This window comes from Leptodactylus fuscus, chromosome 3 (assembly GCF_031893055.1).
Source record: "Leptodactylus fuscus isolate aLepFus1 chromosome 3, aLepFus1.hap2, whole genome shotgun sequence".
NCBI lineage: Eukaryota > Metazoa > Chordata > Amphibia > Anura > Leptodactylidae > Leptodactylus > Leptodactylus fuscus.
Window position 1 is genome coordinate 25,581,310 of NC_134267.1, and position 26,647 is coordinate 25,607,956.

Here is a 26,647-nt window from a genome sequence, read left to right on the forward strand (position 1 = left end):
TGGCCCCAGAATCAACAAATGCCCTAGTATTGACCCACCCATTCTCAAGCCTAAGGGCTACTGGGAACCGGATACGAGTAAGGGGTTTTAGCGTGCCCAGTAACCCCCCCTTGATGGGTACTGGACAGACTCGTTTCCCGGTGGTTTAGAGCATTGAGGGGCAATGTGCCCTGGTTGGTTACAACGGAAACAGACCACTCCCTTAGCTTTCCTTCTTCTGCTGCCACCAGAAGGGAAAACTTGAGAAGTGTCCATGGGTTCCGTGAACCCCTCAACTGGCAGGGCAACAACGGGCTTAGAGACCCCCCCCTTGGGCCCTAGGTTATATTCAACCTCCCGTTCCACTCTTCTATCAGATAATTGTATATCAACACGTGTTGCCGTGTTGATAAGGGAGGCGAGAGAGGCAGACGGTTCCCTGCCTGCTAATTCGTCCTTTATGTGTGAGGACAAACCTTCTCGAAAAATAGCCAATAAAACTTTGTCTGGCCAATCCAGTTCGGAAGCTAAGGTTCGAAACTCGATGGCAAAATTAGCGACCGAGTTTTTCCCTTGTCGCAACCGCAAGAGCTGAGATGCATAGGTGGACTGGGGCACAGGGCCATGAAACACCAAACGAAGTGCTTCAAGCAGAGAGGTTAGTGTCGCCAACTCTGCCGCGCCCCGTTCCTTCAAGGGGGTGACCCAGGTCAAAGCTCTTCCGGTAAGCAGCGAAACTACAAAGGCCACCTTAGCTTTCTCTTCAGGGAAGAGGCTGGGACATGCCTCAATATATGTGGTGCACTGGTGAATAAATCCCCTACAACCGCTCAGATCACCTGCATACCGTTCCGGCGGTAAGAGAGGACACGGTAACGCCGCAGGAGTCGGCAGATTACACACTAGTTGAGCCTTAGCCTGAACTAAAGTTTATGACAGTGTGGAAATGTCAGTGGAGGCAGCTGGTGGAGACTGCTGCAGCAGACGCTCAACTGTGGCTAGGCGAGTATTCAGGCTGCTCACCAGATTCGGCAAATGAGCATGGGAATCCATTATGCGGCGGGGCTCTGGCCTTAATGTACTGTTATGGTTTGCTGGGTTTATTAAAAAAAACTAACAAAAGAAACCCAAAGGAGCCCGCTGGGCTCTGGACCACAGAAGCGCCCTGGTGTGAACTGGGTCTGACAGTTAGACGTCACTGCCAGCCCTCTACACACCCTAGTTCGCTCTGTACAATCACAGCGGCCTGTGTAGGTCCGAGCAGCCGCACAAGGACTCAGTCTAGACAGCACTTTGGTGCTAGACTGTCCACAATTAGCTAGTGTGCACACAGTGGCTTCCTGATGCACATCAAGCAGCTAACAACTAAAGTATTTTTCCTTTTTTAGGAAATAGAGTTCTACCTGAACTGCAATACTGCCTAACAAAGTTTCTAACTAGCTAGCTAGCTATCCTGAGCACACGCAGTGCATTTGTGAATTGACATTAAGGCAGCGGGCTGAGGAACCTCCCTCCTTATAAAGGGAAAGGGCAGTCCACTTTCGGCCAAGCCAGCTGCCCAAGGCGGAGGTGATTAGTTGATACAACTGTCAATCACAGCCTGACCACACCCTCCGGCTGCAAGAGGGTTTAACCCTTGATAAACCTGACTGCCGGCACAAGGGTGAAGTGACAGGCGGCAATACGCTACCGCAGAGAGACGGGCTGCGACCCGACCCCTCGGCCGCAGTTGCCGCACAGTCCTAACACCTGCACACAGCTTGGAGCCATTAAACACCCATGTTCCCGCACACAGCTAGGAGCCATACATGAAGTCAGACAGTAACACATAGGCTATCTCAGAGACCAAGCCTGCTGCAGCTCCACAAGCTGGAATGGCGTCTACCACTCCTAGCCCTGGTGTAGAGCTGACAGTTCAGGGCTTACAGGTCCAAACTAACAGCACCCAGATAGAAGCAGAGAAACCCCACACAGAGGCCTAGTCTGACAACCTGCCTGAATACTGGAGCATATCCCTGACTACTGTCTTTCACTCTGTGGACTTTGAGGAAATTTTAGACAAAGTATGAGCCCCCTGTGGGTGTCGGCTCACACTATTTAAAGGGAGTCCCCACCCAATAGGGGCGGTGGTGATGACCTCACCGCTCATGCTCAATAGGGGAGAAATGGCACTTAGCTTGTGAGCAGCTCCAATACGTCTGAGCATACTCAGTAAGGTGAAAGTTGGATGGTTAGACTGATCCGCAAGTGGTGCTGTGCGCTATGATAGCAACCTGCGGGACCCAATCCTAACACTTATAGAGGTGCCGCCTTTTTATTGGTGTTACATATTTTGTGATTTCACAGCAAGCCCTTTCCCGCCTTCAGGATATGACGTGATCTTTAGTCGTGAGACAGCTCTCGGTCAACAGACATTTTCTCGTCTTCAAGAAGATCCCATTTTGAGAAAGGATCAAAGATCTTCTATGGTGGGTCAAGGAAGGGGCTGTTCACACAACTGAAAATAAGAGGAATTTAGGGTGAACATCTGCCTCAAATACCTCTTCACTTCCGCCCCTCTGGCATCCTGTGGTGGAAAGTCGAAGCAGAGCAGAGCTTTGGCATTCCACTAGGACATAGGATTAGGTAAATGGGGCTCATCGGGGGCGTCTCGCACCGCAGACTCTGTGGCCGAGTCAGGCTGGGTTCTCACTATTGCTTGGTTTCCATTCTGTAATTCTGTCACCTGAATCCGCCTATTGTCTATGGGGTCTTCTGGTTTTGGCCGGTAACCACTTTTTAAGCGATTTGGGTTTCTGTTTTTCAGGTCCCCAAGCGGAACTACAACATCCTACAATGTCTCCTGTGTGAATTCTCCCTTATACGACAAGTCCAAGCAGACAAACAAAAAAAGTAGACACCCAAAATTTCCAAAAAAGAAAACCATGAACTTTTATTAGTTATTACTTTTATTACGACTTTTGGGGCTGCACTCTTTATGTATATTCTTGGACTTCTTAGATATTTGGTACAATTTGTTCTAACTTATCACAGCGCCTGCCATCTTTGTTTTTGGTGTACTTTTTGTCATTTTACAGCAAAACGTTTCCCACATTCAGGACATGAAAAGGACTTTGTCCCTCAGACAATTCTGTGATGTTTAATACAATCTGAGTGGCCGGAAAAACGTTCCCCACGTTCTGAACATAAATGTAGGACTTGTCTCCTGTGTGAATTCTCTGGTGTTCCAGAAGTTGAGATTTCAGGGTGAAACATTCTCACATTGTGGACACGAAAGCACTTTGTGAACAAGTCTTTGATGCCGGACCAGATCTGCGCGCTGAGGAAACTCCTCGTTACATATGGGACACGCCACCTGCTTAAAGTGTGATTGCTGATGTTTGACACATTCTGATTTCTGAATGAAACTTTTCCCGCATTCCGAACAGGAGAACGGCTTCTCCCCCGTGTGAATTCTCCTATGTCTGACAAGATGTGACTGCACCGTAAACTTTTTCCCGCATTCTGAACATATAAATGGCCTCTCCCCAGTGTGAATTCTCTCATGTGCGGCAACGTCTATTTTCATTGCAAAGCCTTTCCCGCAGACTGAACTGTAAAGAGTTTGCTTTAGCTTAAAGCTCTTCTCACATTCTGTGCACGAGTACGGCCGCTCTCCTGTGTGAATTCTAATATGTGAGGACAAACGTGATTTCACGCTAAAAGACTTGCCGCATTCTGAACGTGTAAATGGCCTCTCCCCCGTCTGAGTTCTCTGATGTCTGTAAAGAGTTTGCTTTAGCTTAAAGAGGACCTTTCACCATATCTGGGCACATGCAGTGTTATATACTGCCGGAAAGCTGACAGTGCGCTGAATTCAGCACACTGTCGGCTTTCCCGATCTGTGCCCGGTGTGAAGAGCTTATGGTCCGGTACCGTAGCTCTTCTATGGTCAGAAGGGCGTTTCTGACCATTAGCCAGAGACGTCCTTCTGCCTCGCGGCGCCAATAGCGCTGTGCTGTGGAGCGGGGAGGAACGCCCCCTCCCTCTCCTAATAATACTCGTCTATGGACGAGCTGTGTGAGCAGAGGGAGGGGGCGTTCCTCCCCGCTCCACAGCACAGCACGATTGGCGCCGCGAAGCAGAAGGACGTCTCTGGCTAATGGTCAGAAACGCCCTTCTGACCATAGAATAGCTACAGTACCGGACCGTAAGCACTTCACACCGGGCACAGATCGGGAAAGCCGACAGTGTGCTGAATTCAGCGGCACTGTCAGCTTTCCGGCAGTATATAACACTGCCTGTGCCCGGATATGGTGAAAGGTCCTCTTTAAAGCTCTTCTCACATTCTGTGCAATAGTACGGCCACTCTCCTGTGTGAATTCTACTATGTAAGTACAAACTTGATTTGACGGTAAAAGACTTGCCGCATTCTGAACATGAATATGGCTTCTCTCCTGTGTGGCATCTCAGATGTTCCATGAGATATGTTTTATTACTAAGATGCTTCCCACATTCAGAACATGTAAATATCTTCCTCCCCTTGTGACCTTTTTGATTTTTACCGCCCTTTATGTTATTTTTGCCTTGTGGAATACTTTTCAAGGAAACTGAAGATTGGGCTTTTTCAGGAGGATCAGACGGCAGGTCTTTGTGGGGAGAAGTTGCGGGTATCTCTGGGATATCGATGCGCTCTTCAGATGGCTCTTTCTTGATATCACAGTCTTCAACTTTAACATCTGAAGATATCTGTTGTCCCTCCGAGCTCCCGTGACAGAAATCTGACAAATATAAAACTCATTTTATTATTTTCAAATGTTAAAGTGGTTTTGCAGCTAAAAATATTGATGACCTATCCTAAAGAGTGAGGGTCCGACATCCAGCACCCCTATCGATCTGTTCTCCACAACTGATACACAGAGAATGGAACAGGAAGCAGATAGCGCTGTTCTATGTGTATTGGCAGAACGGAGTCATTGCAGTTTAGTTTCTCATCAGTATCAGATAGGTCGGGATCTGACATCCGGACCCTGCACTGACAAGCTGTTTCAGCGGCCGGCAGCAGCTCTCCAGGGTTGCAGTTCCCTGATGCAGCACTGTATGGAGAACTGTACACTGTATACTGCTTCCTACCCTGTGCACTGTAGTGGTGGAGATGAAGAACTACAGCTTTAAACCAGTCATATACTTTCAGCAGCCGAAACTGCTGATCAGCGCACAGTTCTGGTCAGTGGCGTAACTAGGAATGGCGGGGCCCCGTGGCGAACATTTGACATGGGGCCCCCCCAACCCAACTGACGCTGAAGACCTCGAACGACCCCCTCCTCCGCACTCTATTATGTCCCTTAGTAAGCCCAGCACACAGTATTATGTCCCTTAGTGGCCCCTGCACACAGTATTATGCCCCATAGTGGCCCCTGCACACAGTATTATCCCCCATAGTGGCCCCTGTATACAGTATTATCCCCCATAGTGGCCCCTGCATACAGAATTATGTGCCTTACTGGCCCCTGCACACCGTATTATCCTCCATAGTGGCCCCTGTACACAGTATTATGCCCCATAGTGTCCCCTGCACACAGTATTATCCCCCATAGTGGCGCCTGCATACAGTATTATGTCCCTTACTGGCCCCTGCACACCGTATTATCCCTCATAGTGGCCCCTGCATACAGTATTATCCCCCATAGTGGCCCCTGCACACAGTATTAACCTCAATAGTGGCCCCTGCACACAGTATTAACCCCAATAGTGGCCCCTGCACACAGTATTAACCCCAATAGTGGCCCCTGCACACAGTATTAACCCCAATAGTGGCCCCTGCACACAGTATTAACCCCAATAGTGGCCCCTGCACACAGTATTAACCTAATAGTGGCCCCTGCACACAGTATTATCCCCAATAGTGTCCCCTGCACACAGTATTAACCCCAATAATGGCCCCTGCACACAGTATTAACCCCAATAGTGGCCCCTGCAAACAGTATTATGTCCCTCTGTGGTCACCCATAAACAATTATTATACTCTGGGGTCTTTTCAGACCCCAGAGTATAATAATCGGAGACCCGGGGAATAAAAACATTTTTTTAAAAAAACACTGTTGCTTACCTGTCTCCCGGCTCCTATGCTGTCGATCGCCGCTCACGTCCTTCTTTAATGACATCGGATGTCACATGACCCGGGAAGCAGGCCGGGTTCATGTGACGTCAGAGACGTCAGACAAAGTAGGATCGTGGAGAGGTAAGTAACAGTGTTTGTTATGTTCCCTTACCTCTCCCGGTCCGCCGATCATTATACTCGGGGGTCTACGGCAGCAACAAAGTGAATGAATTTTTATGAAATCTCACTCGCCTGCAGCGGAAATTGAAGAGTGGTGCGATTTTCTTTGGAGGATTTTGCATTCTGTGACAGATTTGTGTGTCTTGTGTTTCTTCTAGGCCTAGGGCAAAGCCGACGTCGCATGCAAAAGAAAATGGCCGCTTACACAGTATTGAGGCTGGCAGGCATGCACAGTTGGCTGCTCAAGGCCTAGAAGTTTGAAGCCAGCGCCAGAAGAAGATGCAAGAAAGACCCGTTTCTGAAGAAGATGGAGGCGGCGCTGGAGAGTTTTCTCGCAGCATTACGGGACGGCCCCAGTGCTGCGAGAGAACTCATTTGCATACCGACGAAAACCCGGCGGCCCTGAGAAGACATCTAAAGGTAGGAGAAGAATAGACTTTCTTAAGGCTATTCCTAGCAACAGGCAGAAAAAATTGAGTTTTAATGTCAAAGTCAGCGTCACAGCTGCTTCCATTCATTTCTATGGGTGCGTGCTGTTCGGATTGGCTGATCCGAACAGTGTTCGCTCATCTCTAATGGGATCCCTTTAATATTGTGGGGACATATAATGTACGAGTGTCTGTAGGAGGATTATACTGTGTGGGGGCACATGGAAAAAAAAGGATAATGGGCGGGGTCAACACAGAAGTGGGTGGAGCTAAATGTGCATAATGTGCGGTGCATTGTGTCCCTCTTTCTGTCCTGTGAGGTCTGTCTACCCCTGCCAGTGACCGCGCAGACTGTGCAACTTACCCCGACCTGCTGAGCTGCATCTATGTGTGCACAGGACCTGCAGTGATGTCATGGTCATGTGACCAGGCACATACACAGGAGGAGGCGAGTGATCACATGATCAGCACTGTGTGCTATGTGCATGTAGTTGTACTGAAGGTGTGAATGCAGCAGAGCTGTGTGTGCAGTGTCTGTAGGGCTGAGCTGTGTCTTTGTAATGTGCATGTAGCAGAGCTGTGTGTGTGTAATGTGCATGTAGGAGAGCTGTGTGTGTGTAATGTGCATGTAGCAGAACTGTGTGTGTAAGGCTCATGTAGCAGAGCTGTGTGTGTAATGTGCATGTAGCAGAGCTGTGTGTGTAATGTGCATGTAGCAGAGCTGTGTGTGTAAGGCTCATGTAGCAGAGCTGTGTGTGTAAAACCCATGTAGCCCTTGAGTCTTCCCAGGGAATATTTTTCTTAGTTCTCCATAAGGTTTGGTTATTTGGGCATTAGATAAAGATGTCACCGGGGATATCGCCCACTTAGGCTGTTCCTGCCATCAGTCGGAGCTGTGGATACAGGTGTATGTTCACACGCAGCAGATTTGTCGTAGTTGTTTCTAAATAGGATTTGCAGAAATCCATGTGTTAGGATCACATCTTCCATCTTGTATTCTGTCAGGCATTTTGTAACCTTTTTCTTATATAAGCTTCATAAGGATGTCTGTTTAGAGTCTAAGAGACCCCTTTAGGGGATAAGGCGTGTGGAATGTTGATGGTTGGGTTATAACTCCTTATCTGTTTGTGCTAAGACTATTCATCTTTGAGGGTGGGTGTAGAAACCGGTTCAAATAACCTGTTGATCGTTATCCCCAAGGCCGGAGCGGACCAGTATGTGATCATTATCTCTCTTGCTGTGATATACATCTAGAATTAGTGTAAGATGTTGGTTTACACATAAATATCTTAGATTCTTCATGTCATGAGAAAGGTCATCCCAGGTTGGAGTGTAATAATGTGATGCAGACCTTATCCAATAGTCATGTGCCACAGCTTATGTCATTAGAATAGTCCAACCTGCTTTTGTCTGTATAAATATTGACTCTCTGTAACAATAAATCAGAACTCACTTGATACACTATCAGCTGCGTGTGTGTGTGGCTTCTCCAGGCCCAATGGGTGGTAGCCCATCTAGGCCTGTTAATTAATTATTTAATTTGGAACCCTGCAACATATTGAGGACCATTTGACGTCCCCTACACCATGTGAATAACAAAAACTATTCAGGGGGAAGAAACGGAGGCTGCTGGGTGTGAACAGGCTTCAACCCTATACAGACGCAGGCTAGTTTGGGGGTTAATATTTTTCCCATTTTTTGTTGACGGAGCTTTGTGAGGGCTCATTTTTTGGGGCAAATTGGAGTTTGTATTGTGCTATTATGTAGATAATCTGTTTTCCCTTATTCCCAATAGCAGCACAATAGGGGTATTTTCTGCCAGCGGAATTCTTAATCAGCCAATTTAAATATGCATGGCTTGACCCTTTAAGAGGGCACAGAGACCTCCCCCCTGCGTGTAAATGCAAGGGTAGTATAATAATAATGATAATAGGGCGGGAAGCCTTGTTCTGCTGTTAGGAGTAAGGGAAAACAGATTATCTACATATTCCTTGATTCCCGGTTGTCCTACCAGCAGCACAATACAGGGAGATAGCAAGTAATCTCCTAGGGTGGGACCTCTCCTCATACAGAGCTTAATACAGCTCGCCCAAAATCGGTGGCTTCTGGGGTACATGTACTCAGACAGTAGTGACTCACAAAGGTTGGTTCGGAAGCCCAGGAGGCAACAGCAGATTTGGTCCAAGGGTAGAGCCCTGTTCTCCGCCCAGGAAGTGGAGACTGCTCTTAGGAGGGTTGGCGGAGATAAATCTTGGGCTGCAAAACAGATTTTTATAGTCTCCATATCCCAACGCGAGATGGAGGCTTTAAAGGGGTTGGCCACTTTCAGACCAATTTTGACAAACAAATGTACCATAAAAAGATATACAATTTTCCAATATACTTTCTGTATCAATTCCTCACGGTTTTCTAGATTCCGGCTTGCTGTCATACATTCTGTTCCTTCTAGAGCAGGGGTGCCCAAAACGTCGATCGCGTTCGACCGGTCGATCGCAATGGACGTATGGGTCGATCGCGGGATGCAGCCAGGGTTCCCCGGTGTCTGCTTGTCCACAGTGCAGGCTGAGAGTCAACTCTCAGCCTGCGCTGTGAACAAGCACTTGGGACACTTGCAGGCCGGGCAGCAGCAGCTCCGGGGGATGACGCGCTCCCCGCTCTTAGGGATGGAGGGGGCCGGGGTGCTGCTTCTTCACAGCGCAGGCTGAGAGTCATCTCCGGACACTGGCAGCGGAGGCTGCCGCAGCCCCAGCCTGCCAGTGTCCAGAGATAACTCTCATCCTGCGCTGTGAACAAGCAGACCGCGGGGATCCCTGGGTGGCCACAGAACGCCGCTGTCTCCTGCTCTCACGCTCCGCCCAGCCCCGCCCACAGCCTGTCCTGGCCCCGCCCACAAGAAGTGGGTAGTAGATCTTTGGACTTGGTCATGTTATAAAGTAGCTCACATGCTGAAAAAGTGTGAGCACCCCTGGTCTAGAGGATAAAACTCTGACTATGGTCATGTGATTTACGGTCCATGGTCATGTGATGAGGACACAGGTGCACAGCTGATTACCAGGCAGCTGTCTGAATATTGTGCTGTGACTGTAACGAGTGGCACCTGTGTCCTCATCACATGACCATGGACCATAAAAAATCACATGACCGTGGTCAGACTTTTATCCTCTAGAACAGGGATAGGGAACGTACGGCTCTCCAGCTGTTGCAAAACTACAACTCGCAGCATGCATACTTGCTCTGCTGTTCTTGCAACTCCCATGGAAGTGACTAGAGCATGATGGGAGTTGTAGTTTCACAGCAGCTTGAGAGCCGAAGGTTCCCTACCCCTGCTCTAGAAGTAACAGAATGAAGGAAGTTGATGGAGCGCCCATAGCAATAGGTATTAGGGCTTTTAGTTTCTGCACTAAACAGAGAGGAAACACTGTAGAGGACTTGGCCTACCTTACTGCCGGCAGTAAATGAGCTGTAACACCCTGCAAAGCAGGTAAGACAAAAGACTGCAATATAAACCTAAAAGGAAAAAAGAAGAAAAAGGGTCTACAGGCACCGTCTTCCAAACCATACAGGAGGCCACAGGGTCTCCACCACCTGTCCAGTCACACAGGACAGAAAAAAAAACACATGCGGGGTGAGGTCTCTGTGCCCTCTGAAAGGGTCAAGCCATGCATGTTTAAATTGGCTGATTAAAAATTCTGCCTGTTCTACCAGCACACGGGCAGAAAATCCTCCCGTATTGTGCTGCTGGTAGGACGACAGGGAATAGTAGTATACATGCAGCATCCCAGAGCGCTACTGCTTTATGTGTTTGTCTATTGTGCCTCTGGGTTATGTTGATATGTCCCGTCCTTTATGTTCTGTCTTATGTCATTGTTTGCAGTTTTCCCTTGTTAATTTCCCCCTCATTGTTCAAACCATAGCCTTGGTTCAGTCCTGGTCAATCAAAGGCCACTGGGTGGGTTGTAGGAGACTCTAATCTCCACAGTGACCATTGGTCCTCAGAGTTGAGTTCAGTCTAGCATTTAGTGCAGTACAGAGTGCAGAGCACCCAGCAGCTGGACTGAGGCCCAATAGCTAGCCTTGCAGCCTTCAAGGAGGATCATCTTCTGCCCCAGGTTCAACTATAGACAGGACTAAGCAGGGAGTTGCTGCTGTCTGGAATATTGGATGTTATCTGTGCTGTGCCAGGAGGAACAAGAGAGGACCCTGACAGGAGGAACAGGATCAGTCTATAGGTAACCAGACCCCTGCCAGGTCTCCTGCACCACTATTATCAGCATCTGGTGGAGGCACAAGAGGAGGAGCAGTGGTGGATTATACCAAAGAGCTGGCACATCCCTATAACCAAGGCTGGAGGATTGGATAATGTTGTATTACTACCCCCATATGGAAGCTGCCGTTTACTTCTGTTCCAGTTGCCAAAATAAACTGTTACCTGTTTCACTGCATCTCTGGACTTCTGAGTTGTCCCCGCCTCACCATCAGGGCCCTTCCGACTAACAGCACACTGCCTCAGAGAGAAGAGGTCCCCTCTCCAACTGGAAGCGCCCCGGGGGAACTACTACCACCACCGTCAGGTAGTGCTGCAGGACACCCCCTGACAGTGTCTGGCCCAGGAAGAGCTCTGGAGTGGTTGATGGAGTGTACTCGGCCTAGCAGGTGGCACATCATCCATCACTACCACTCCCATCCTCTGGGTTGTGGCATACATAAGATGGCAGGAAATCCTTCAGGACTCTGCAGGCAACTGCTACTACTGCACCCCCCATATCTTGCCCTTGACAATAGAGCAGCCCCTGATCCTTTTTAATGGAGGGCTTAAATTCTGCCAATACTCACCCCATCAAAGCCACGACTACTACAAGCAGCTCCGACCTCTATTACACGTTGCTAACATATTTGGGCATATTCGTTAATAGAAGTCCAATACTTGTTTTACATTTACGCCAAAATTTATGGTGAACGACATTTACGACATGTTTATGAACAGTGCGGGACAGAAAGAGCAGAAGAATACGGCACATGTATGAGACTGGTGTGAAGTTCCCAAATATAAAATGGTGTAAACTTAGGAATTTACATCGATTTACTTTGTGTGCCAGAAATTCCCGTCATATGCCCCATATTTGTCTCCTCAATAAGTGAGAGAGGATTTGGTTTTGCTTATGTTGTAGGGTTTTTGATACGTGAACCGAATATTTGGTCTGTACGGTCTACGAGTTTGTCTACATTTTATTGTGCCAAAATTGTTTGTACAAAATTTGTCTCCGGGTGAAGCTCGACACGTTTAGTCAGATGATATTTGAGTCAGAATTTTGGAGCTTCGTACGACAGATTCAGAAATATTTCTTACACTGTGAACGGGATTGATCGGGTAAGACAAAGAGAAATAGATAAATGTGCCCCAATGTCCTCCAGTCATTGGCCGAGCCCCTCGTGGTGGAGGAGACACAAATATTTCCATTTTGATCAAGTCTTCAAAAGTTCCCAAATCTTCTACTTCAGTGAAAGCGACCGCCATGAATTTATATACAAATAAGGGGAAAGTTGTGAAAGCCACGAAAAGACGACAAAAACATTCTGAATAATTGTATTTTATTTTTTGTTTTTTAAACTGGAAACAGAATTATGGGTAAAAGTTTTCCCATTTTCTTCACATTCTATCTCCTGTGTGAATTCTCTCATTCACACATATAAAATGCACTAGCAAAAAAATTTAATTTTATTACCATATTCTTTGTCCCAATTCACCAAAGAAGTCCAAAATTGCAAAAATAAGAATTAGAATGGAAAATTCTAATAAAGTTATTTTAATCTGTCCATGTTTCTCCTTGGACTTCTTTAGACAGTTGGTACAATTGGTTGTTATTGACGCCTTTCTCTAACTTATAGAGGTGCCGCCATTTTATTGGTGTTGCACATTTCATGATTTCACGACAAGCCCTTTCCCGCCTTCAGGATATGACGTGGTCTTTGGTCGTGAGACAGCTCTCGGTCAATGAACATTTTCTCGTCTTCAAGAAGATCCCATTTTGAGAAAGGATCAAAGATCTTCTATGGTGGGTAAAGGAAGGGGCTGTTCACACAACTGAAAATGAAGAGAAATTTAGGGTGAACATCGGCCTCAAATACCTCTTCACTTCCGCCCCTCTGGCATCCTGTGGTGGAAAGTCGAAGCAGAGCAGAGCTTTGGCATTCCACTAGGACATAGGATTAGGTAAATGGGGCTGATCGGGGGCGTCTCGCACCGCAGACTCTGTGGCCGAGTCAGGCTGGGTTCTCACTATTGCTTGGTTTCCATTCTGGAATCCTGTCCCCTGAATCCGCCTATTGTCTATGGGGTCTTCTGGTTTTGGTGGGTAACCACTTTCTAAGCGATTTGGGTTTATGTTTTTCGGGTCCCCAAGCGGACAAACATCCTACAATGTCTCCTGTGTGAATTCTTCCTTATACAAGTCCAAGCAGACAAACAAAAAAAGTACACACCCAAAATTTCCAAAAAAGAAAACCATAAACTTTTATTAGTTATTATTTTTCTTATGACTTTTGGGGCAGCACTCTTTATGTATATTCTTGGACTTCTTAGATATTTGGTACAATTTGTTCTAACTTATCGCAGCGCCTGCCATCTTTGTTTTTGGTGTACTTTTTGTGATTTTACTGCAAAACATTTCCCACATTCAGGACATGAAAATGACTTTGTCCCTGAGACAATTCTGTGATGTTTAATACAATCTGAGTGGCCGGAAAAACGTTCCCCACGTTCTGAACATAAATGTAGGACTTGTCTCCTGTGTGAATTCTCTGGTGTTCCAGAAGTTGAGATTTCAGGGTGAAACATTTCTCACATTGTGGACACGAAAGCACTTTGTGAACAAGTCTTTGATGCCGGACCAGATCTGCGCGCTGGGGAAACTCCTTGTTACATATGGGACACGCCACCCGCTTAAAGTGTGATTGCTGATGTTTGACACATTCTGATTTCTGAATGAAACTTTTCCCGCATTCCGAACAGGAGAACGGCTTCTCCCCCGTGTGAATTCTCCTATGTCTGACAAGATGTGACTGCACCGTAAACTTTTTCCCGCATTCTGAACATGAAAATGGCCTCTCCCCCGTGTGAATTCTCTCATGTGCGACAACGGCTATTTTCATTGCAAAACCTTTCCCGCAGACTGAACATCGAAATGGCTTCTCTCCCGTGTGAATTCTCTCATGTGTGACAAGGTCCGCTTTCATGGTGAAACTTTTCCCGCATTCTGAACATGTAAATGGCCTCTCCCCCGTGTGAGTTCTCTGATGTCTGGTAAGATCTTTCTTTACCTTAAAGCTCTTGTCACATTCTGTGCACGAGTACGGCCGCTCTCCTGTGTGAATTCTAATATGTGAGGACAAACGTGATTTCACGCTAAAAGACTTGCCGCATTCTGAACACGAAAATGGCTTCTCTCCTGTGTGGCATCTCAGATGTTCCATGAGATATGTTTTATTACTAAGATGCTTCCCACATTCAGAACATGAAATTATCTTCTTCCCCTTGTGACCTTTTTGATTTTTACCGCCCTTTATGTTATTTTTGCCTTGTGGAATATTTTTCAAGGAAACTGAAGATTGGGCTTTTTCAGGAGGATCAGACGGCAGGTCTTTGTGGGGAGAAGTTGCGGGTATCTCTGGGATATCGATGCGCTCTTCAGATGGCTCTTTCTTGATATCACAGTCTTCAACTTTAACATCTGAAGATATCTGTTGTCCCTCCGAGCTCCCGTGACAGAAATCTGACAAATATAAAACTCATTTTATTATTTTCAAATGTTAAAGTGGCTTTGCAGCTAAAAATATTGATGACCTAATCTAAAGAGTGAGGGTCCGACATCCAGCACCCCTATCGATGTGTTCTCCACAACTGATACACAGAGAATGGAACAGGAAGCAGATAGCGCTGTTCTATGTGTAGTGGCAGAACGGAGTCATTGCAGTTTAGTTTTTCATCAGTATCAGATAGGTCGGGATCTGACATCCGGAACCTGCACTGACAAGCTGTTTCAGCGTCCGGCAGCAGCTCTCCGGGGTTGCAGTTCCCTGATACAGCACTGTAGACTGTATACTGCTTCCTACCCTGTGCACTGTAGTGGTGGAGATGAAGAACTACAGCTTTAAACCAGTCATATACTTTCAGCAGCCGAAACTGCTGATCAGCACACAGTCCTGGTCAGTGGCGTAACTAGGAATGGCAGGGCCCCGTGGCGAACTTTTGACATGGGCCCCCCCCCCAACCCAACTGACGCTGAAGACCTCGAACGACCCCCTCCTCCGCACTCTATTATGTCCCTTAGTAAGCCCAGAACACAGTATTATGTCCGTTAGTGGCCCCTGCACACAGTATTATGTCCCTTACTGGCCCCTGCACACGGTATTATCCCCCATAGTGGCCCCTGCATACAGTATTATGTCCCTTACTGGCCCCTGCACACAGTATTATCCCCCATAGTGGCCCCTGCACACAGTATTATCCCCCATAGTGGCCCCTGCACACAGTATTATCCCCAATAGTGTCCCCTGCACACAGTATTAACCCCAATAGTGGCCCCTGCACACAGTATTAACCCCAATAGTGGCCCCTGCACACAGTATTATGTCCCTTACTGGCCCCCGCACACAGTATTATCCCCCATAGTGTAGTGACCCCTGCACACTATATTATCCCCCATAGTGGCCCCTGCATACAGTATTATGTCCCTTACTGGCCCCTGCACACAGTATTATGTCCCTTACTGGCCCCCGCACACAGTATTATCCCCCATAGTGTAGTGACCCCTGCACACTATATTATCCCCCATAGTGGCCCCTGCATACAGTATTATGTCCCTTACTGGCCCCTGCACACAGTATTATCCCCCATAGTGGCCCCTGCACACAGTATTATCCCCCATAGTGGCCCCTGCACACAGTATTATGCCCAATAGTGTCCCCTGCATACAGTATTAACCCCAATAGTGGCCCCTGCACACAGTATTAACCCCAATAGTGGCCCCTGCACACAGTATTAACCCCAATAGTGGCCCCTGCACACAGTATTAACCCAATAGTGGCCCCTGCACACAGTATTATCCCCAATAGTTTCCCCTGCACACAGTATTAACCCCAATAGTGGCCCCTGCACACAGTATTATCCCCAATAGTGTCCCCTGCACACAGTATTAACCCCAATAGTGGCCCCTGCACACACTATTAACCCCAATAGTGGCCCCTGTACACAGTATTACAGTATGTCCCTCTGTGGACACCCATAAACAATTATTATACTCTGGGGTCTGAAAAGATAATAATAATATAGTATAATAGTATATTATATAAAAGTATAATAATCGGAGACCCGGGGAATAAAAACATTTTTTAAAAAAACACTGTTGCTTACCTGTCTCCCGGCTCCTACGCTGTCGACCGCCGCTCACGTCCTTCTTTAATGACGTCGGATGTCACATGACCCTGGAAGCATGCTGGGTTCATGTGACGTCAGACAAAGTAGGACGGAGGCAGGGGCCACACGGTGGCTCAGTGGTTAACACTGCAGCCTTGCAGCGCTGGAGCCCTGGTGTTCAAATCCCGCCAAGGGCAAAAAACCATCTGCAAGGAGTTTGTATGTTCTCCCCGTGTTTGCATGGATTTTCATCCCATATTCCAAAAAGACATACTGATAGGGAAAAATGTACATCGTGAGCTCTATGTGGGGCTCACAATCTACATAAAAAAATTAAAAAAAAGTAGGACGGAGGCCTGGCAGGATCATGGAGAGGTAAGTAACGCTGTTTGTTATGTTCCCTTACCTCTCCCGGTCCGCCAATCATTATACTCGGGGGTCTGCAAAGACCCCCGAGTATAATGATAGTCTTTGTGGGGCCCACGGTATCACTTGCCGATCCCAGCCCAGCCAGGATCGGCAAGTGAATAGGGCCCGTAACAGCCTATTGAAAAAAAACTGCAGCGGTAGCGGCTGTCACTGGGCCCCCTAATGGCCCGGGCCCTGTGGCAGCCGCCTCCGCTGCCTCTACGGTAGTTACGCCCCTGGTCCTGGTGTCAGACTCCGACTCTCCTGTGGACAGGTCATTAGCAACAAACCATCGTGGGGCTCGGACAACCCCTCTAAGTTGTATTTTCACATCCCTACTTTAAAGGCCCAGAGCACGTTATTACCTATAACATTATCCCATTTTCAGCCATATTGAAAGAACATTCACCACCTTCAACAAGTCCAGCTCTTTACATGAATTAATACCCGTCCCTCCACAGTTGGAATTTCTTCTCACTCGCCCCCATCAGTCCTGAGCAATCAGTGCTGTTAGTTTTCGTGCCTGATCTGCTATTTAGACTCTTTACTGTCAAGAGGCATCAAAACTAACTGCGCTTGTTGCTCAGGAATGGTGGGGGCTAGAGAGAAAATTACACCTGAGCTGGAATCAGTGGAGGGGCGGCTATTAACAGATGGTAAGAACTAAAAGGGGAATATACACAGTACAACAGGTGAAGTAGCAGGAAGGGTTTTCTGCTCACCCGTATATACATCTTCTTTAGACTCCTCATCTTCACTCCCATCTGTCACCGATTCTTCTTTTACCACCAGGTCCATCAGATTGTTACTGTTCAGCTCTATATCCTGAGAAATAAATCAGGTGAAGTTGGCGGAGAATTCTCTGAGAGAGTTTTACATAACCAAAAAAGGTTTTAAAGGGATTGTCCAGATCATCAATATCTGATTGATGAGACATCCAGACCCATACCCAATACCCCAAAAATAGAAGAATTAATAGGTTATTTCAGTGAAAGATGATCCGGCCCCAATAGATATAGCCCTGATCTCAACATCAACCAGTCTGTCTGGGATGAGAAAGAGAGAGACGGATTGGAGCAAGTCTACATCCACAGAAGATCTGTGCTTAGTTCAACAAGATGGCGGCGGGAACAACCTACCTGCCGAGTTCTGCTAAAAACTGTTTGCAAGTACCGAGAAGAACTGATGGAAGGCAAAGGGTAAAGGTCACACCAAATACTGATGGGATTTATATTTCATGAACTATTAACCCTTCTATTTCTGAAAGCATTCTTACTGTGCAGCATTTTCCCACACCTGCCTAAAACTTTTACACGGTACTGCATGATGCGAGGAGTCTCTGCCTCACCACAGGACTGTAATAGGGGACAGAGACTGTGGCAACAGATGACTACGAGACTGAGAGTCCTGATCATATGAACCATGGCTGGACCATGTGGACGACACACAGCCCCATCATGGTCGTGAGAAACCGGCCTTAAACCCCATCTACTCATCTTAGCGATATCTCCATCTACCTGATCTTCTGGTGAGACTTCTTCCTTCTTACAACCCTGTGGTAGAAGAGGACTGGGACATCTCTCCGGGGTTGTCCTCTTACTGGATCTACCTGTAGGAAACACAGACAGGGACTGAATTAATTCTGTACATACAAATAATGGAAGTCCATGTGTATATAGTCATGTCTATTACCTGGTGATATGAGGGGCTGCTGATCCTCCATCATGACCTCCTTGTGTCCTTCTAAATAAGAGTAGTTCTTGTAAGTTATGCCCTTCTTTGAGATTTGGACATGCTGAATTTGTCTGGATTGTTTCTGAAAATTTGGTGTGCTTGGCACCTATAAATTCCGCTGATCTCTCGGTGTCCCTGTGATTAGATTCCTAAAGATAAGCCAAAACCGGTCCTGAGGATCTGAACAACCATTATTCGTAAACAGTCCATGAATAGCGAAATGCTACTAAAACACAATCCCAAAATGCTTGCTTTTAATAGATCTTTTGCTTGCCTTCATGCCTTGGTGTCTGTTCACACATGGTGTAGACCTGTTGGATTTTCCATGGGATTTACAGGTAGAAAAATACGGCAGCAACAAAGTGAATGAATTTTTATGAAATCTCACTCGCCTGCAGAGGAAATTGAAGAGTGGTGCGATTTTCTTTGGAGGATTTTTAACCTTTGCATTCTGTGACAGATTTGTGTGTCTTGTGTTTCTTCTAGGCCTAGGGAAAAGCCGACTGCGCATGCAGAAGAAAATGGCCACTTGCACAGTATTGAGGCTGGCAGGCATGCACAGTTGGCTGCTCGAGGTCTAGAAGTTTGATGCCAGCACCAGAAGAAGACGCAAGGAAGACCCGTTTCTGAAGAAGATGGAGAGTTCTCTCGCAGCATTACGGGACGGCCCCAGTGCTGCGAGAGAACTCATTTGCATACCGACGAAAACCCGGACTATGTACCGAACGGCGGCCCCGAGAAGACATCTAAAGGTAGGAGAAGAATAGGCTTTCTTAAGGCTATTCCTATGCAACAGGCAGAAAAAATTGAGTTTTAATGAGAGGATCCCTTTAATATTGTGGGGACATATAATGTACGAGTGTCTGTAGGAGGATTATACTGTGTGGGGGCACATGGAAAAAAAGGATAATGGGCGGGGTCAACACAGAAGTGGGTGGAGCTAAATGTGCATAATGTGCGGTGCATTGTGTCCCTCTTTCTGTCCTGTGAGGTCTGTCTACCCCTGCCAGTGACCGCGCAGACTGTGCAACTTACCCCGACCTGCTGAGCTGCATCTATGTGTGCACAGGACCTGCAGTGATGTCATGGTCATGTGACCAGGCACATACACAGGAGGAGGCGAGTGATCACATGATCAGCACTGTGTGCTATGTGCATGTAGTTGTGCGGAAGGTGTGAATGCAGCAGAGCTGTGTGTGCAGTGTCTGTAGGGCTGAGCTGTGTCTTTGTAATGTGCATGTAGCAGAGCTGTGTGTGTAAGGCTCATGTAGCAGAGCCGTGTGCATGTAATGTACATGTAGCAGAGCTGTGTGTGTAAGTGCATGTAGTAGTGTTGTGTGTGTAACATCCATGTAGCAGAGGTATGCGTGTAATGTGAACGTAGCAGAGCTGTGTGTGTAATGTGCATGTAGCAGAGCTGTGTGTGTAAAACCCATGTAATCCTTATCCTTGAGTCTTCCCGGGGAATATTTTTCTTAGTTTTTCATAAGGTTTGGTTATTTGGGCATTAGATAAAGATGTCGCCGGGGATATCGCCCACTTGGGCTGTGCCTGCCGTCAGTCGGAGCTGTGGATACAGGTGTATGTTCACACGCAGCAGATTTGTCGTTGTTGTTTCTAAATAGGATTTGCAGAAATCCATGTGAATAACAAAAACTATTCAGGGGGAAGAAACGGAGGCTGCTGGGTGTGAACAGGCTTCAACCCTATACAGACGCAGGCTAGTTTGGGGGTTAATATTTTTCCCATTTTTTTTGACGGAGCTTTGTGAGGGCTCATTTTTTTGGGACAAGTTGCAGTTTGTATTGTGCTATTTAGAACCGAGGATTATGTAGATAATCTGTTTTCCCTTAGTCCCAATAGCAGCACAATAGGGGTATTTTCTGCCGACGGAATTCTTAATCAGCCAATTTAAATATGCATGGCTTGACCCTTTAAGAGGGCATAGAGACCTCCCCCCTGCGTGTAAATGCAAGGGTAGTATAATAATAATGATAATAGGGCGGGAAGCCTTGTGCTGCTGTTAGGACTAAGGGAAAACAGATTATCTACATAATCCTTGATTCCCTGTTGTCCTACCAGCAGCACAATACAGGGAGATAGCAAGTAATCTCCTAGGGTGGGACCTCTCCTCATACAGAGCTTAATACAGCTCGCCCAAAATCGGTGGCTCCTGGGGTACACGTACTCAGACAGTAGTGACTCATGAAGGTTGGTTCGGAAGCCCAGGAGGCAACAGCACAGATTTGGTCCAAGGGCAGAGCCCTATTCTCCGCCCAGGAAGTGGAGACTGCTCTTAGGAGGGTTGGCGGAGATAAATCTTCGGCTGCAAAACAGATTTTTATAGCCTCCATAACCCAACGCGAGATGGAGGCTTTAAAGGGGTTGGCCACTTTCAGACCAATTTTGACAAGCAAATGTACCATAAAAAGATATACAATTTTCCAATATACTTTCTGTATCAATTCCTCACGGTTTTCTAGATTTCGGCTTGCTGTCATACATTCTGTTCCTTCTAGAGCAGGGGTGCCCAATACGTCAATCGCGATCTACCGGTCGATCGCAATGTACATATGGGTCAATCGCGGGTTGCAGCCAGGGATCCCCGCTGTCTGCTTGTTCACAGTGCAGGCTGAGAGTCGACTCTCAGCCTGCGCTGTGAACAAGCACTCCGGACACTTGCAGGCCGGGCAGCAGCAGCTCCGGGGGATGACGCGCTCCCCGCTCTTAGGGATGGAGGGGGCTGGGGTGCTGCTTCTTCACAGTGCAGGCTGAGAGTCATCTCCGGACACTGGCAGCGGAGGCTGCCGCAGCCCCAGCCTGCCAGTGTCCAGAGATAACTCTCATCCTGCGCTGTGAACAAGCAGACCGCGGGGATCCCTGGGTGGCCACAGAACGCCGCTGTCTCCTGCTCTCACGCTCCGCCCAGCCCCGCCCACAGCCTGTCCTGGCCCCGCCCACAAGAAGTGGGTAGTAGATCTTTGGACTTGGTCATGTTATAAAGTAGCTCACATGCTGAAAAAGTGTGAGCACCCCTGGTCTAGAGGATAAAACTCTGACTATGGTCATGTGATTTACGGTCCATGGTCATGTGATGAGGACACAGGTGCACAGCTGATTACCAGGCAGCTGTCTGAATATTGTGCTGTGACTGTAACGAGTGGCACCTGTGTCCTCATCACATGACCATGGACCATAAAAAATCACATGACCGTGGTCAGACTTTTATCCTCTAGAACAGGGATAGGGAACGTATGGCTCTCCAGCTGTTGCAAAACTACAACTCGCAGCATGCATACTTGCTCTGCTGTTCTTGGAACTCCCATGGAAGTGACTAGAGCATGATAGGAGTTGTAGTTTCACAGCAGCTGGAGAGCCGAAGGTTCCCTATCCCTGCTCTAGAAGTAACAGAATGAAGGAAGTTGATGGAGCGCCCATAGCAATAGGTATTAGGGCTTTTAGTTTCTGCACTAAACAGAGAGGAAACACTGTAGAGGACTTGGCCTACCTTACTGCCGGCAGTAAATGAGCTGTAACACAGCTGAAACAAACAGTAACACCCTGCAAAGCAGGTAAGACAAAAGACTGCAATATAAACCTAAAAGGAAAAAAGAAGAAAAAGGGTCTACAGGCACCGTCTTCCAAACCATACAGGAGGCCACAGGGTCTCCACCACCTGTCCAGTCACACAGGACAGAAAAAAAACACATGCGGGGTGAGGTCTCTGTGCCCTCTGAAAGGGTCAAGCCATGCATGTTTAAATTGGCTGATTAAAAATTCTGCCTGTTCTACCAGCACACGGGCAGAAAACCCCCCCGTATTGTGCTGCTGGTAGGACGACAGGGAATAGTAGTATACATGCAGCATCCCAGAGCGCTACTGCTTTATGTGTTTGTCTATTGTGCCTCTGGGTTATGTTGATATGTCCCGTCCTTTATGTTCTGTCTTATGTCATTGTTTGCAGTTTTCCCTTGTTAATTTCCCCCTCATTGTTCAAACCATAGCCTTGGTTCAGTCCTGGTCAATCAAAGGCCACTGGGCGGGTTGTAGGAGACTCTAATCTCCACAGTGACCATTGGTCCTCAGAGTTGAGTTCAGTCTAGCATTTAGTGCAGTACAGAGTGCAGAGCACCCAGCAGCTGGACTGAGGCCCAATAGCTAGCCTTGCAGCCTTCAAGGAGGATCATCTTCTGCCCCAGGTTCAACTATAGACAGGACTAAGCAGGGAGTTGCTGCTGTCTGGAATATTGGATGTTATCTGTGCTGTGCCAGGAGGAACAAGAGAGGACCCTGACAGGAGGAACAGGCTCAGTCTATAGGTAACCAGACCCCTGCCAGGTCTCCTGCACCACTATTATCAGCATCATCATCTGGTGGAGGCACAAGAGGAGGAGCAGTGGTGGATTATACCAAAGAGCTGGCACATCCCTATAACCAAGGCTGGAGGATTGGATAATGTTGTATTATTACCCCCATATGGAAGCTGCCGTTTACTTCTGTTCCAGTTGCCAAAATAAACTGTTACCTGTTTCACTGCATCTCTGGACTTCTGAGTTGTCCCCGCCTCACCATCAGGGCCCTTCCGACTAACAGCACACTGCCTCAGAGAGAAGAGGTCCCCTCTCCAACTGGAAGCGCCCCGGGGGAACTACTACCACCACCGTCAGGTAGTGCTGCAGGACACCCCCTGACAGTGTCTGGCCCAGGAAGAGCTCTGGAGTGGTTGATGGAGTGTACTCGGCCTAGCAGGTGGCACATCATCCATCACTACCACTCCCATCCTCTGGGTTGTGGCATACATAAGATGGCAGGAAATCCTTCAGGACTCTGCAGGCAACTGCTACTACTGCACCCCCCATATCTTGCCCTTGACAATAGAGCAGCCCCTGATCCTTTTTAATGGAGGGCTTAAATTCTGCCAGTACTCACCCCATCAAAGCCACGACTACTACAGGCAGGTCTGACCTCTATTATACGTTGCTAACATATTTGGGCATATTCGTTAATAGAAGTCCAATACTTGTTTTACATTTACGCCAAAATTTATGGTGAACGACATTTACGACATGTTTATGAACAGTGCGGGACAGAAAGAGCAGAAGAATACGGCACATGTATGAGACTGGTGTGAAGTTCCCAAATATAAAATGGTGTAAACTTAGGAATTTACATCGATTTACTTTGTGTGCCAGAAATTCCCGTCATGTGCCCCATATTTGTCTCCTCAATAAGTGAGAGAGGATTTGGTTTTGCTTATGTTGTAGGGTTTTTGATACATGAACCGAATATTTGGTCTGTACGGTCTACGAGTTTGTCTACATTTTATTGTGCCAAAATTGTTTGTACACAATTTGTCTCCGGGTGAAGCTCGACACGTTTAGTCGGATGATATTTGAGTCAGAATTTTGGAGCTTCGTACGACAGATTCAGAAATGTTTCTTACACTGTGAACGGGATTGATCGGGTAAGACAAAGAGAAATAGATAAATGTGCCCCAATGTCCTCCAGTCATTGGCCGAGCCCCTCGTGGTGGAGGAGACACAAATATTTCCATTTTGATCAAGTCTTCAAAAGTTCCCAAATCTTCTACTTCAGTAAAAGCAACCGCCATGAATTTATATATAAATAAGGGGAAAGTTGTGAAAGCCACGAAAAGACGACAAAAACATTCTGAATAATTGTATTTTATTTTTTGTTTTTTAAACTGGAAACAGAATTATGGGTAAAAGTTTTCCCATTTTCTTCACATTCTATCTCCTGTGTGAATTCTCTCATTCACACATATAACATGCACTAAGCAAAAAAATTTAATTTTATTACCATATTCTTTGTCCCAATTCACCAAAGAAGTCCAAAATTGCAAAAATAAGAATTAGAATGGAAAATTCTAATGAAGTTATTTTAATCTGGCCATGTTTCTCCTTGAACTTCTTTAGTGAGTTGGTACAATTGGTTGTTATTGACGCCTTTCTCTAACTTATAGAGGTGCCGCCATTTTATTGGTGTTGCACATTTCGTGATTTCACGGCAAGCCCTTTCCCGCATTCAGGATATAAACATTTTCTCGTCTTCAAGGAGATCCCATTTTGAGAAAGGATCAAAGATCTTCTATGGTGGATCAAGGAAGGGGCTGTTCACACAACTGAAAATGAAGAGGAATTTAGGGTGAACATCTGCCTCAAATACCTCTTCACTTCCGCCCCTCTGGCATCCTGTGGTGGAAAGTCGAAGCAGAGCAGAGCTTTGGCATTCCACTAGGACATAGGATTAGGTAAATGGGGCTGATCGGGGGCGTCTCGCACCACAGACTCTGTGGCTGAGTCAGGCTGGGTTCTCACTATTGCTTGGTTTCCATTCTGGAATTCTGTCCCCTGAATCCGCCTATTGTCTATTGGGTCTTCTGGTTTTGGCGGGTAACCACTTTCTTAGCAATTTGTCTTTATGTTTTTTGGGTCCCCAAGCGGACCTACAACATCCTACAATGTCTCCTGTGTGAATTCTTCCTTATACAAGTCCAAGCAGACAAACAAAAAAAAGTAGACACCCAAAATTTCCAAAAAAGAAAACCATAAACTTTTATTAGTGTGATGAATGGCCCAGAGTTATGATTTTTTCCCATTTTCTCAGATATATTCCCCATTTGCCTCAGATGGATTCCCTCTACCTGATTAGCAGGATGTGAGAGATAGTGTCCACGATTACCCCCTGGAAGTGGCTTTGATCATCCCTGTGTTTCACCCTGGGCATGGCATTAGCATGTCTGTGCGAACTTCGTTAATCCTAGCAGGGGGCCATCCTGGCTCTGAAAGTTCTAACACCTAGTAGTAGACTGCTCGACTCCGTTAAAACTTCAGTCAGTTATGGGATTTATGAAGTTATGGTCACAGGAAAAATGATACAGTCATGACAATAACTTCCTCCTGTGCACAGTACCAGGCCGCACGTTTCGAGCCCAAGCACGATCCAATCAGAGGCCTAGGAGGGGTTCCAGTGCTGAACTCGTTACCCATAGGGAATTGGGAAATCGTCCTTGGTCTCTACCTGATGGGGATTTTGTGAGGAACCCCATCATGCCCCTAGCCAAACAGTGGGTTCACCTGGTAAAGAGTTATGGCCATTTATAGTTATTCTGGTATAAGGTGAGGGGGCTGAGTTGCCCACCTTGCTGACCTCATTGTGGGAGGGGGCTGAGGGGAGATATATTGTCACCCATGCCAGGACCCGGCGTCTTTTGTTGTTTGGCTGTGTTCTTCCTGGTCTGCTGGCATGTGTCACTAGGTGCTGCGGAACATGTTCCCTTGGACTATTGACTAACGCCTATGGAAATACCATGCACCCTGGACTATTCTGTTAATGGGGTCATCAACTCCTTTCCATCTGTGGACTACCTAAAAATACTCTAAAGCTATGTGCCCTGGATTTCATGAGTGGAATTCCGGAGACCGAATCTGGTATTATATCCCTGTTTCTAATCTTTTATTCTTTTTATCTTACTGCACATACCTTTCTGTAACCGTATAAGCTTGTAACCGCCAGAGTATATCTTTATATATATCTCTGGCTGACTAGTGTCGACCATCTTGGGTTAATAAAACTGTAAAACTTTAGAAGGCTCTTCTCGTATTATCCTATAAGGCCCGGTCCTCTCTCTGGCTGTGAGAGTGGACGGTATAGATAAGAAGGTGATCGCGGTTTCTGCGCCAAAGTGGTTCTGGGCGAGACTGCGATTCATCACAATTAGTTATTACTTTTATTACGACTTTTGGGGCTGTACTCTATGTATATTCTTGGACTTCTTAGATATTTGGTACAATTTGTTCTAACTTATCGCAGCACCTGCCATCTTTGTTTTTGGTGTACTTTTTGTGATTTTACTGCAAAACATTTCCCACATTCAGGACATGAAAATGACTTTGTCCCTGAGACAATTCTGTGATGTTTAATACAATCTGAGTGGCCGGAAAAATGTTCCCCACGTTCTGAACATAAATGTAGGACTTGTCTCCTGTGTGAATTCTCTGGTGTTCCAGAAGTTGAGATTTCAGGGTGAAACATTTCTCACATTGTGGACACGAAAGCACTTTCTCCACTCGGTGAACAAGTCTCTGATGCTGGACCAGATCTGCGCGCTGGGGAAACTCCTCGTTACATATGGGACACGCCACCCGCTTAAAGTGTGATTGCTGATGTTTGACACATTCTGATTTCTGAATGAAACTTTTCCCGCATTCCGAACAGGAGAACGGCTTCTCCCCCGTGTGAATTCTCCTATGTCTGTGATTTTCGGCCACGTAATGACTTTATGTGGGCATGAACCGTTTCTAGGTCACCATTAGTCAGCGCGTGTGGGCGTGATTTGTGTGTTCCTCTTCTGTCAACTGGTGGGAGGTCATTCTTAATCAAACTACCCTGAATGAAGCGGACTCT

The 26,647-nt window shown here is 46.9% G+C and overlaps 2 protein-coding genes across 2 annotated transcripts in view; both read right to left on the reverse strand.

Annotated features, from left to right (window-relative positions):
- Positions 1 to 2,939: 2,939 nt before the first annotated feature.
- LOC142198460 (uncharacterized) lies at positions 2,940 to 7,082 on the reverse strand. The gene is made up of 3 exons (XM_075269496.1): positions 7,031 to 7,082; positions 4,255 to 4,739; positions 2,940 to 3,772 (listed from the first exon to the last, which is right to left on the reverse strand). The coding sequence occupies exons 1-3, from the start codon at positions 7,080 to 7,082 to the stop codon at positions 3,221 to 3,223; spliced, it is 1,089 nt and encodes a 362-aa protein (XP_075125597.1). The 3' UTR covers positions 2,940 to 3,220.
- A 6,070-nt stretch (positions 7,083 to 13,152) lies between these two features.
- The window catches only part of LOC142198461 (uncharacterized), a 29,509-nt gene continuing 16,014 nt past the window's right edge, over positions 13,153 to 26,647 (reverse strand). The window contains exons 12-16 of the mRNA XM_075269497.1: positions 26,197 to 26,494; positions 18,179 to 18,326; positions 18,004 to 18,095; positions 17,209 to 17,311; positions 13,153 to 14,435 (exon numbers count right to left, since the gene is read on the reverse strand). Coding sequence (XP_075125598.1) covers positions 13,318 to 14,435; positions 17,209 to 17,311; positions 18,004 to 18,095; positions 18,179 to 18,326; positions 26,197 to 26,494 — 1,759 coding nt within the window. The 3' untranslated portion in view covers positions 13,153 to 13,317. The remainder of the gene's footprint in view (positions 14,436 to 17,208; positions 17,312 to 18,003; positions 18,096 to 18,178; positions 18,327 to 26,196; positions 26,495 to 26,647) is intronic.

Bases quoted from the DNA above. Each gene is read 5' to 3' on its own strand.
- LOC142198460 (XM_075269496.1), bottom strand. From the start codon at position 7,082: ATGACATCACTGCAGGTCCTGTGCACACATAGATGCAGCTCAGCAGGT. The intron at 4,740-7,030 runs GTAAGTTGCACA...TATATTTGTCAG, and splicing joins ATGCAGCTCAGCAGGTCGGG to ATTTCTGTCACGGGAGCTCG. The intron at 3,773-4,254 runs GTTATATACTGC...ATATGGTGAAAG, and splicing joins CATATCCGGGCACAGGCAGT to GTCCTCTTTAAGCTAAAGCA.